We start from the raw sequence: 13415 nt of genomic DNA, 5'->3' as shown, positions 1-13415 counted from the left end.
CCACTTTGTAGAGCTTCAAGCTTTTATGCTGTCTATAACAAAAGTCAGAATAACATATCCGCTTATAGTCCGAGCACTGCTTTGTGCTACGGGTTTGGGTATGGCAATCTTCATGAAGACAGACACTACAGCTATGTTTACAGCCATGATCACCACGGGTGTTGAAACCTGTTTAACACCACTCACAAACATATGAAAACCCTTCAGATTCAAGATACCACAGAAATGGTTATTGTATAAGCACATAAAGACGGTTCTAGGGTGGGTGTCCGCGTTGTTTTGAAACTTGGTTTAGTGACGATCCCATGTTCGATGAAAGACAACAATTTTACACCCTGTCATTTCTTCAAACTGAACATTATCTGTGAATGTCACACAATCATCTAACGCTAAACCAGCTCCCGTATGTAACTCACGACCACTAACCAGGGCCTCAGCATGTGTACTGTAGGATCAACATACCCATGAAACAAACAGAAAAACATTTAGAATCATTATTTACAGCCACATATAAATGCCTTTTTTATTGATAATCTAATCCATCCATAGTGATTGAGCTTTTACGCCATGGGGCACCACCCTCGCGGTTGTTGACAATTTGTACCACCATCATAACCGTGGCATCACTCTGCATAACACTTTCAAGTAAATTACCAAGTGTGTGTTCATTATATTAATCTGCTCTCATAGACACATGTAAGGGGGATATCAGAGATTCACCAATCAACTCAATCTGTAGGCGATCACCAGGCTCGTGTACAAAGCCTGAAGCTCTACCAATAAATGTATCCAAGCCTGCCATAATGTGTGCATAGAATGTGGCAAAATCACCAACGTCACCAGTATTTTGGAAATGTATCAACTGTCGTAATTCAACATTGTCAAACGCATTACATTGTATAATTCTAATTGCCATCGTTGCAGTGAGTTTGCGTCAGAGAGCTTGGAGGAGAGTCAACTAGATCATCTGAAAAATGGGGGCTACTAATCTCTGTTAACAAACCTTGCATCTGTGGATTAATGTCTGTATGGCTGTGTAAAATATTGTCCGGTTCATTTGTATTTTGGGGTGTGATCTTTATTATTTATTATTATTCTAACTCAAACATACATTTACATACATTACAGTTTTGATGAGTTGACTAGATATGTATTACCTTCAACTATCAAGCATTGTGTAATGGGGTAAATAAAAAAAAATGCTGCTGTGCAGCCACAAGGTGGGGGGTCCATAACCGCAGCCATTATGGTGATGTAGTCAGCATCATCAGCGAGTCCTCAAAATGCTGGTTGATATACAGAGATTCAGCTGTGTGCATATTGTGGTAATGTTAATAACATTTTAGTACAACGCAAAACATTTCTGTAAATAATTATACTTAGACAAAAAGTATCTGTTCAGGATGTGTAAGATCGCAACCTTGTAGTCCAATCAACACCATTGATGGTTAATTGGTCTGAAATTAAAACTATCCGGGGTAACAAGCATATACAGGCATTTAAAGCTGATTAACAATAATGTTAAAACACTGCCTACCAAGGTTTGAAGGCCCAGAAATGTGTTTTCCAAACACGGCTGGGTTTAATTCCTCTCAACCTAAACCAGAGATATAAAACAGACGATTTGAAAGACAGTTAAAAGCGCATGGATTGCTCAATCTTTAAATGTATTTACACATTCTTAAAAAGTTCAAATGTGTTGTTTGTTAGCATTTGTAATTGCAATACAATTCAAGTCAACAATTTCAAATAAAATAACTTGTACTTAGTAAGTAATCGGCATACTCCGTGCTGGAAACAACAGCTGTCTTCTGTGGAAGCCACAGATTTAATCAATGCCGGGCGCCTCCAGCAGGTCGCGCCTCAACTTTGTCATTGGTTATACATCATTGTTGTTCACGTTAGAACTATACCAGCTACAATGATTAAAATGGTGGTTAAATCTTAACTAGTTAGTTCAGATAGTTGTTGATGTTTGAAAACCAAATATATTGGTACTTCCTGCCCGGTAGAAACCAGAGTTGCTAAGTCCACTTATAATACGGGACTATGGGCTTATTTTTTTTTTAAGTTGCTTGAAATAATCACAGGTCGCGGTTTTTTGGTCTTGTTTTAAAAGGTTTGGTCGCTTGTTAGGGAAATCTGACAAGCTACCTCGTTTTTGTAAATTTTTGGTTGCTACTTTCCCTAAATGCATTGATTGACACTGTCTGCTCACAGCCTCACAATGATAAGTGCTTTAGTGTAATTAACTCTACTACAAATCCCCACGTGGATCTTTCCTGCCCACCTCCTGCCCATTCTAACTAGAAAAATCGAGTTAGAATTCCAAGCGAAGTTACAATTTGCAAAGTTTATTTGTCACACAGCTTCATCCTGAACAATTAAATTCTTGTGACATGGCACTCGACAACCACGTAGTGAGAGTTTAGAAGAATCTAAAACCAAAAATATAGCCAGACAAACAAATAAAGCAACACTATACATAACAAAAATTTTTGAGTACCGTGACGTCGCCCGGTATGGCGCAGCCGGGGCCCCACCCCGGAGCCAGGCCCGGGGTTGGGGCTCGAATGCGAGCGCCTGGTGGCCGGGCCTTCCCCCATGGGGCCCGGCCGGGCTCAGCCCGAACGGGTGACGTGGGGCCGCCCTCCCGTGGGCTCACCACCCACAGGAGGGACCATAAGGGGCCGGTGCAAAGAGGATCGGGCGGCAGTCGAAGGCAGGGGCCTAGACAACCCGATCTCTGGACACAGAAACTGGCTCTAGGGACGTGGAATGTCACCTCGCTGGCGGGGAAGGAGCCTGAGTTAGTGCGTGAGGTTGAGAGGTTCCGATTAGAGGTAGTCGGGATCACCTCTACGCACGGCTTGGGCTCTGGAACCACACTCCTTGAGAGAGGATGGACTCTTCACCACTCTGGAGTTGCCCATGGTGAGAGGCGGCGGGCTGGTGTGGGTTTGCTCATAGCTCCCCAGCTCTGCCGCCATGTGTTGGAGTTTACCCCGGTGAACGAGAGGGTCGTTTCCCTGCGCCTACGGGTCGGGGATAGGTCTCTCACTGTTGTTTGTGCCTACGGGCCGAACCGCAGTGCAGAGTACCCGACCTTCTTGGAGTCTCTGGGAGGGGTGCTGGAAAGTGCTCCGACTGGGGACTCTATTGTTCTACTGGGGGACTTCAACGCCCACGTGGGCAACGACAGTGACACCTGGAGGGGCGTGATTGGGAGGAACGGCCCCCCTGATCTGAACCCGAGTGGTGTTCAGTTATTGGACTTCTGTGCTAGTCACAGTTTGTCCATAACGAACACCATGTTCAAGCATAAGGGTGTCCATCAGTGCACGTGGCACCAGGACACCCTAGGCCGCAGGTCGATGATCGACTTTGTTGTCGTCTCATCTGACCTGCGGCCGTATGTCTTGGACACTCGGGTGAAGAGAGGGGCGGAGCTGTCAACTGATCACCACCTGGTGGTGAGTTGGATCCGATGGTGGGGGAGGAAGCTGGACAGACTCGGCAGGCCCAAGCGTACTGTAAGGGTCTGCTGGGAACGTCTGGCCGAGTCTCCTGTCAGAGAGATCTTTAACTCCCACCTCCGGCAGAGCTTCGACTGGATCCCGAGGGAGGTTGGAGATATTGAGTCCGAGTGGACCATGTTCTCCACCGCCATTGTCGAAGCGGCCGCTCGGAGCTGTGGCCGTAAGGTCTCCGGTGCCTGTCGAGGCGGCAATCCCCGAACCCGGTGGTGGACACCGGAAGTAAGGGATGCCGTCAAGCTGAAGAAGGAGTCCTATCAGGCCTGGTTGGCTTGTGGGACTCCTGAGGCAGCTGACGGGTACCGACAGGCCAAGCGGGCTGCAGCCCGGGTGGTTGTGGAGGCAAAAACTCGGGCCTGGGAGGAGTTCGGTGAGGCCATGGAGAAGGACTATCGGCTGGCCTCGAAGAGATTCTGGCAAACCATCCGGCGCCTCAGGAGAGGGAAACAGTGCCCTACCAACGCTGTTTACAGTAGAGGTGGGCAGCTGTTGACCTCAACTGAGGATGTCGTCGGGCGGTGGAAGGAGTACTTCGAGGATCTCCTCAATCCCGCTGACATGTCTTCCATTGAGGAAGCAGAGGATGAGGGCTCAGTGGTGGACTCGTCCATCACCCGGGCTGAAGTCACAGAGGTGGTCAAGAAACTCCTCGGTGGCAAGGCACCGGGGGTGGATGAGATCCGCCCTGAGTACCTCAAGTCTCTGGATGTTGTGGGGCTGTCTTGGTTGACACGCCTGTGCAACATCGCGTGGCGGTCGGGGACAGTGCCTCTGGGATGGCAGACCGGGGTGGTGGTCCCTCTTTTTAAGAAGGGGGACCGGAGGGTGTGTTCCAACTATAGGGGGATCACACTTCTCAGCCTCCCCGGGAAAGTCTATGCCAGGGTTCTGGAGAGGAGAATACGGCCGATAGTAGAACCTCGGATTCAGGAGGAACAGTGTGGTTTTCGTCCGGGCCGTGGAACACTGGACCAGCTCTATACCCTCTACGGGGTGTTGGAGGGTTCATGGGAGTTTGCCCAACCAATCCACATGTGTTTTGTGGATTTGGAGAAGGCATTCGACTGTGTCCCTCGCGGCATCTTGTGGAGGGTGCTTGGGGAATATGGGGTCCTGGGTCCTTTGCTAAGGGCTGTCAGGTCCCTATACAACCGAAGCAGGAGCTTGGTCCGCATTGCCGGCAGTAAGTCAGACTTGTTCCCAGTGCATGTTGGACTCCGGCAGGGCTGCCCTTTGTCACCGGTTCTGTTTGTAATTTTTATGGACAGAATTTCTAGGCGCAGCCAGGGGCCGGAGGGTGTCAGGTTTGGGGACCACACGATTTCGTCTCTGCTCTTTGCAGATGATGTTGTCGTGTTGGCCCCTTCTAACCAGGACCTTCAGCATGCACTGGGACGGTTTGCAGCCGAGTGTGAAGCGGTGGGGATGAAAATCAGTACCTCCAAATCCGAGGCCATGGTCCTCAGTCGGAAAAGGGTGGCTTGCCCACTTCAGGTTGGTGGAGAGTGCCTGCCTCAAGTGGAGGAGTTTAAGTATCTAGGGGTCTTGTTCACGAGTGAGGGAAGGATGGAACGGGAGATTGACAGACGGATCGGTGCAGCTTCTGCAGTAATGCAGTCGATGTATCGGTCTGTCGTGGTGAAGAAAGAGCTGAGCCGCAAGGCGAAGCTCTCGATTTACCAGTCAATCTACGTTCCTACTCTCACCTATGGTCATGAGCTTTGGGTCATGACCGAAAGGACAAGATCCCGGATACAGGCGGCCGAAATGAGTTTTCTCCGCAGGGTGGCTGGGCGATCCCTTAGAGATAGGGTGAGAAGCTCGGTCACCCGGGAGGAGCTCAGAGTAGAGCCGTTGCTCCTCCACATCGAGAGGGGTCAGCTGAGGTGGCTTGGGCATCTTTTTCGGATGCCTCCGGAACGCCTTCCAGGGAAGGTGTTCCGGTCCCATCCCACCGGGAGGAGACCCCGGGGAAGACCTAGGACACGCTGGAGGGACTATGTCTCCCGGCTGGCCTGGGAACGCCTCGGTGTCCCCCCGGAAGAGCTAGAGGAAGTGTCTGGGGAGAGGGAAGTCTGGGCATCCCTGCTTAGACTGCTGCCCCCGCGACCCGGCCCCGGATAAGCGGTAGAAGATGGATGGATGGATGGATATACATAACACTGCACACTAACAGCAGTTTAAAAGAGTGTACTGTAAACTAGCAGCAATATGGGTATTAGCATGTTATTGAACATTACAGATATGACAAGTAATATACACAATTTAAAATAGCAGCAGTTTGGTAGAATTATTGAATATTATAGATACATATGAGTGTAATAAGCTAATGAATGGTGACATAGCAAACTACAACTACTTAGTGAGAATTAAGAAGAAACATATATACACAGCAAAATTATAGCAAGATGAGAAAAACAATAATTGACATAACATTGTACACTAGCAGCAGTTTAGAAAACTAGCTGCAATATTGGTGGTGGTATTGATATTATAGATAGGCCTATGGCAAGTATGGCAATAATATACATAACAATGTAAACTAGCAGCAATTTTTGAAAGAGTAGGACGGGGAGTATGAACAGTATGGTAGACGTATAGAATATAGACACTTAGTACCGCAGTTATGATGAGTCACTAGATACAGCACTAGATACATTTCCACAAACGGTGCCGCCCACAAAGTGGTCCAAGTATGTCAAAAAGTACAACAAAGACTGTGTACATCAAGTGGTCCGTGATGACTGTAATGCTCTGTGCAGATACTGCAAAGCAGAATCTATTATTACAGTTTATAACAAAAAACAAATGTTACATATCCTACTCGTATATATATACCCTACTAATAGTAGGTACATGTTGTACTAATGTATTTTACGCTCCCCCTTAATGCTCCTGTCCCCTCGTTTTCCATCTCTCCTCTCATATTTTCGTAGGTGATCAAAGAGGAGTGGATGGTGCCTGCCCTCCATATATGCGTTATTTGATTGCATGGAGGGATTGTATTTGATTCTTTTTTAAGAGGTGTGCTTGTTGAAGTTAAAATGTTTTGCGTTTCAAACTCTGAGTGACTTCAGTTTAATATGTAGCAGGCTCATTCATTGACCGAAACAGTATTGGGCTTGTTTTGGGCTTGTTTTTGAAGCTGCGGTTGCTTGTTTGACTCGCCAGAGTTGGCAACACTGGTACAAACGCGGTTCTTGTTAGTTGTCGCGGCTCAGCCATGACATCACGTCATTTAATTGTATCTATTATCGGCCAACTCATCCGCTTACATATAAACGCGGACTAACTCGCAAATACTAGTATGTAACCATCGTTGCCTGTTAAACATTTCTACCAATGTGGAGAAAACAATCTCGCAATGATCCCCGTTGTACAATTTCATTAGACGTCTTTACAAAAGTTTTGTTAACCTGAAATAACATATCTTGACCTGTCAACAAATCACCGCAGAAGTTTGGGTTTTCTTTTAACTGTAGTGCTTCTTTACTGTAGTGCTTCGGTGGACTACATACTTTGTGTGTAACTGCATATACTACAGTTTGGGCTGATCTGATTTTAAGGCCCATCTCTTGTTAAAATGAAAAATGGCCTGAAACTCTCCAAAGTCCCTTATATCTTACACAAAATGTTTCCCACATGTCCCACATGTTTCTGTGCTTGTGGAAAAACACCATGCTACACACGGACTAACTCGCAAATACTAGTATGTAACCATCGTTGCCTGTTAAACATTTCTACCAATGTGAATTGGAAGGTTGCACTTGGAAGGTTAACACCCATCCGGTTGTAGCACTTGTCGGAATATAAAATGCCCGGTTGTAGCATTTGGTTTGGGCTTTTGTTAAACACCAAACATCTTGCTGCTGATGTAACACTTATTTATTGCCTGGGAATTTAACATTCCGGAACCCTAAGACTAATTTTAAACTTAAAACACATCGCACCTGTTATAACATTTGTCCGGGGGGTTTATCAATCATTGTAAAACACCAAACACAGACACATCAATGCAATCATAAATTAAAAAGTCACCAGACATGCATACATCATTCCGGAAGTCCCGCCCTAACACACGTCATACAAGAATTCCATAGGTCACACCGGAAGGCCCACCCAGCAAACCGGATGTCCCACCCACCTGTCAAATCAATCTGGAAGCCCTGATAAATCACCAAAGTGACGGAATATACCCTACATTTACTACCAAGGTCCTTGGACCAAAACATTGTTTTCATTAATGCTTTTTGATATTGCAAGATATATGGACTGTATGCGGTAGTTCTTGTTTAATATTTTTTCGACCTTCGGTCTTCTTGATTTGCAGGTGTGCAAAAGTTTTGTCCTTTCATATGCTTAAAAATTCAAAACAATCAGGCTTACTAAAAACTACATTTAGCATCAAAGTGTTTGTCCAACCTGGCAAGACAAACACCTGGTTGTTAGCTAAACCCTTTCAAATGAATTTGCTGAGGACATTTTAGAATGTCTCTTGCAGACTGTAGTTTTTTTATTGTCGTGTCCATACCCAATGTCTTTTGATCAGACGATTTGTTAATAGACAAAAGTACTTACTTCCTGTATTAATTCAAGCAGTAATCTAGTTTTCTATATTTTGCTGGACATAGCCGATCAGGCAGGCATTTATCTGATGAACATATTTTGGCCAACTATGTTTCTGAGATTCATGATGGTATTGTAAATCCAAAATGCACTGTTTAGGCCTGTTGTACATCAGACTGATGCTTTTGCATCATCTATAGTATGATGAGCAACATCCAAAAAGTGTCTAATTTCTATTCATTAAATCACTTCTATCTGAACTGAGCTAATCTGCTAAACCCCTTGGATATAAACCTACCGTCTGGTCCAGTGGTTTTGGTGCACAAACGTTGACGGAGGCTTTAGCTCAAAGCTAAACCTTTCTATTCAATTGATGTCAACAAAGCTAATCAGACAATGGCAGACAACAAATGTATATGATTTCATTTATTTAACCACTTAAGTAGAGTCAATATACCTGTATATCTAACTGAATGAAGTGTTACATATGGCAACAAGTGAAACACCAAGTCTCCACTCCCAGGTCCATTGTATCCTTTCTTTGCAAACAAAACACGATGGCGGCATTTTCCACAATGATAGAAATAAAACAGAAGTCCACTTACAATGTTCACGATAATGGGTCAGCTAGAGAAACTCTCAACTCTTGTATCTTCTGGAGCTTAAAGTTCACTCCCACCCCGATGACTTCATCGCCGAAGCACACAAGGTGTGTGAATGGCTGTAGGAAATAGTTGGCTGGTGCTGGTTTGGATTGACCAAATTACGACGGTAGTTTGGTCAGTGTACAGTTTAAAAAATCTGTGCTATCATGACAGATTACTAATTGTAGTTTGAAGTGTTTTGGACTAGTTTTCCGCTTGCACTGTAGCTTTGCTGTAGTAGGACCTACAGTTTCCATTCATGAATTTGGACGATCCTAAGAATGATAATTACACAATTACGCTGAATAATGGATTGTTGGGAAAAAATGACTATGTCCATTCCGGACTAACTTTTTGTAAGTGGATAAATATGATTTTTTATCCCTTTAACAGCTGAGGAATGGGGCTGAAGAATTGTCACCACTGAAATTAAAGGATAATGCTATGAAATCAAGGAGTGATGACTACACATTATATCAATATTAATGTTTTAACCATTGTTTTGAGCCTATACTGTGTTTAAAATTGCTTTGTACAAAAGATGTAAATAAAACCAGCTGTTTTGATGGGGTACAAAATGAACTGAGCTCGGGAGAGGCATCTATGTTTAAGTCATATTCTTACTAGAAAAGTCTTCAATTCAAAGTAGCATCTGCATCTTTCCCATGTTATATTTGATTATGATTTTTACACCCATAGATCCTCAATGAGCGCGCCACAAAGGAGCTGGAGCAACTGCAAGTGAGAAATACCAAATTGCAGCTTGAAAATGAACAGAATACCTTGAGTATGGAGCAGCTCTCCCTTGACAATCAACAAAAGGCTTCTGACCTGAAGGTAAAGCCTACAAACACCAAGTGCCTTTTCAGTCGTAATGATCAAATATTCTATTTGAATATGCTTAGTGTGAAGCAGGGGTTTTTGAAGTCTGAGACTGTGGGCCTCCTTTCAGAGAACGTCAAGACACCCCCCCATGAAAACATTTTTTTTAAATATATATATGAACACACAAATGACCAGATACTCTGAGGTTGACTGAATCTTGCATAGAAAATGCTGGAGACAGATTGTACAAAAGTAGACAGTCTAGTGGCACTGACTCATTCAAACAGCTTTTTAAACATTGCAAAGCTATAACAATAAGCAGCTGTTTGAATTACCTTGGTGATGTCAGTTGTGGAATTCCCGTCTGACCCAACTAAATGCATGCATAAAGTGATATAAAGAAATGAACATAATTACAAAATAAATATAAGCTATTGACTCCTGTTGCTAAATAATCAATTTGTGTAGTAGGTGAGTGAACACTGCCTCCTGCCAATTTGTATGCATTTATACTTTCTTTTTATTTATTTCTCTAGTTTTTATCTATTGTAGGCATTTCCTCTTCATGCAATTCTATTTATAGTTAGAGAGATGTCTAATAACTTAATAAATATTGTAATGGGAACGGACACAGTGCCAGTTGTTCTGGGGCCTGGAAGTTGGATAAAATCAAATCAAAAACAGAACTAAACCAAAAAACGAGCATTCTGCTCTTTGCTACTTCCACTTTCTGCTTACCAGAGCTGCTTTCTTAGGGGCCCTTTTTGCTCCCCCTGACAAGGCCTGAATCGAGACTCAGCTTTTTGTTTTACTTCTCGCTCAACCAGAAAGTATTTGTCCGCACACATGTGCTGTATAATACCCATTTAACAACCACAATGAAGGTACTCGGCCTATCACAAGCAGTTGTTAGAGCACAACAACACAAGCTAATTTCTAACACTCTCTGCTGGACCCCAGGGCACAAACTCTTGGCTGCGATAATAAGACCATTGTGCCCCTCAGTTGGTTTTTCTTCTAGCAAATCTAGTTGCCTCTTTCTGAAACCTTGTCAGAGAAACAATCAATAGCAGACAGGACGTACATAATAAATACCTATTATTATTTTCTATTTCTTAAACTCAACCTTAAACCATTTGTTCCCACCATTCCTCAGATGAAGGAGGAGGAGGTAAATCACATGCGTCTGGAGATTGCCAAAGTAACAAAGATGAGAGAGGCCATACAGCGGAAGTTCAGACAGACAGAAGATCAGAAGTTGGAAGTGGAACAGCAGAGGGACATGCTGAAAAACCAGATTGCTGGCTTAGAGAAAGGCAAGGACACATGCACACATGATCTACAGAAATACACACTTACACACTTGACTGTCTGAAGCGCTCGATTTGACTGCAAGATGCAGTTTATAATTTTTGTTCAAACTTCTTTTTTAATAAGGAAAACAGACTGAGACCTGGATCTGGATGTTTACATATACAGTTTAGGCACACAAAGGAGATATATATAAACATAACCTTTTAAAACATACAAAATACAATTCAACAAAAACAATCACAGACTATAGCCTAATTATCCTCCATTACATTTCTTTAATGGGAAAGTGTCTAATTTTAATTGGATCTGCAGTTTGTTCCATAAATGAGGTGCAAAGGGACTGAAGGCAGTCCTACCCAACTCTGAGGAGACATCAGGATTCTCCAGTGTAATCTGTGATCTGGTTTTGACATTTTTAAGTCTAGTGGAAATTAATGAAGATATACTGTATATGGGGGTAGTTTTAAACAAAGTGCTTTACAAATAAAGAAGAGCACGTTGCTCTCGCCTCACAGAAAGAGAGGCCTAATGTACATGTTGATATAAAATACAGTGATGAGTTCTGTAACTATTACCCATGATAAACACTAAGTGAACAGTAGGAAATGTTATCCAGTGTTATTAATGTGGATGCTGCAGCATGCATATACAGGTGCTGGTCATAAAATTAGAATATCATCAAAAAGTAGATTTATTTCAGTAATTCCATTCAAAAAGTTAAACTTGTATAATTTATACATTCATTCCACACAGACTGATATACACTCACCTAAAGGATTATTAGGAACACCTGTTCAATTTCTCATAAATGCAATCATCTAATCAACCAATCACATGGCAGTTGCTTCAATGCATTTAGGGGTGTGGTCCTGGTCAAGACAATCTCCTGAACTCCAAACTGAATGTCAGAATTTGAAAGAAAGGTGATTTAAGCAATTTTGAGCGTGGCATGGTTGTTGGTGCCAGACGGGCCGGTCTGAGTATTTCACAATCTGCTCAGTTACTGGGATTTTCACGCAAAACCATTTCTAGGGTTTACAAAGAATGGTGTGAAAAGGGAAAAACATCCAGTATGCGGCAGTCCTGTGGGCGAAAATGCCTTGTTGATGCTAGAGGTCAGAGGAGAATGGGCCAACTGATTCAAGCTGATAGAAGAGCAACTTTGACTGAAATAACCACTCGTTACAACCGAGGTATGCAGCAAAGCATTTGTGAAGCCACAACACGCACAACCTTGAGGCGGATGGGATACAACAGCAGAAGACCCCACCGGGTACCACTCATCTCAACTACAAATTGGAAAAAGAGGCTACAATTTGCACGAGCTCACCAAAATTGGACAGTTGAAGACTGGAAGAATGTTGCCTGGTCTGATGAGTCTCAATTTCTGTTGAGACAATCAGATGGTTGAGTCAGAATTTGGTGTAAACAGAATGAGAATGAGAACATGGATCCATCATGCCTTGTTACCACTGTGCAGGCTGGTGGTGGTGGTGTAATGGTGTGGGGGATGTGTTCTTGGCACACTTTAGGCCCCTTAGTGCCAATTGGGCATCGTTTAAATGCCACGGCCTACCTGAGCATTGTTTCTGACCGTGTCCATCCCTTTATGACCACCATATACCCATCCTCTGATGGCTACTTCCAGCAGGATAATGCACCATGTCGCAATGCTCAAATAATTTGAAATTGGTTTTTTGAACATTACAATGAGTTCACTGTACTGAAATGGCCCCCACAGTCACCAGATCTCAACCCAATAGATCATCTTTGGGATGTGGTGGAACGGGAGCTTTGTGCCTTGGATGTGCATCCCACAAATCTCCATCAACTGCAAGATGCTATCCTATCAATATGGGCCAACATTTCTAAAGAATGCTTTCAGCACCTTGTTGAATCAATGCCACGTAGAATTAAGGCAGTTCTGAAGGCGAAAGGGCGTCAAACACAGTATTGGTATGGTGTTCCTAATAATCCTTTAGGTGAGTGTATTTCAAGTGTTTATTTCTCTTAATTTAGATGATTATAACTGACAACTAATGAAAACCCAAAATTCAGTATCTCAGAAAATTTGAATATTGTGAAAAGGTTCAATATTGAAGACACCTGGTGCTAAAATCTAATCAGCTAATTAACCCAAAACACATGCAAAGGCCTTTAAATGGTCTCTCAGTCTAGTTCTGTAGGCTACACAATCATGGGGAAGACTGCTGACTTGACAGCTGTCCAAAAGACGACCATTGACACCTTACACAGGGCAAGACACAAAAGGTCATTGCTAAAGAGGCTGGCTGTTCACTGAGCTCTGTGTCCAAGCACATTAATAAAGAGGCAAAGGAAAGGAAAAGATGTGGTAGAAAAAAGTGTACAAGCAATAGGGATAACCGCACCCTGGAGAGGATTGTGAAACAAAACCCATTCAAAAATGTGGGGGAGATTCACAAAGAGTGAACTGCAGCTGGAGTTAGTGCTTCAAGAACTACCACGCACAGACGTATGGAAGACATGGGTTTCAGCTGTCGCATTCCTT

General features: G+C 43.5%; 1 protein-coding gene across 1 annotated transcript in view; it reads left to right on the top strand.

Moving 5' to 3' along the window:
- The window catches only part of cfap58 (cilia and flagella associated protein 58), a 76463-nt gene that overhangs the window by 21060 nt on the left and 41988 nt on the right, over positions 1–13415 (top strand). Inside the window, exons 6-7 of the mRNA XM_020044459.2 lie at positions 9446–9583; positions 10728–10887. Of these exons, the coding sequence (XP_019900018.1) occupies positions 9446–9583; positions 10728–10887 (298 nt within the window). The remainder of the gene's footprint in view (positions 1–9445; positions 9584–10727; positions 10888–13415) is intronic.

The sequence above is a fragment of the Esox lucius genome, chromosome 9 (assembly GCF_011004845.1).
Source record: "Esox lucius isolate fEsoLuc1 chromosome 9, fEsoLuc1.pri, whole genome shotgun sequence".
Taxonomy (NCBI): Eukaryota; Metazoa; Chordata; class Actinopteri; order Esociformes; family Esocidae; genus Esox; species Esox lucius.
The sequence above is the reverse complement of the archived record's forward strand: the minus strand, read 5'-3'. Positions and strand labels throughout refer to the sequence as shown.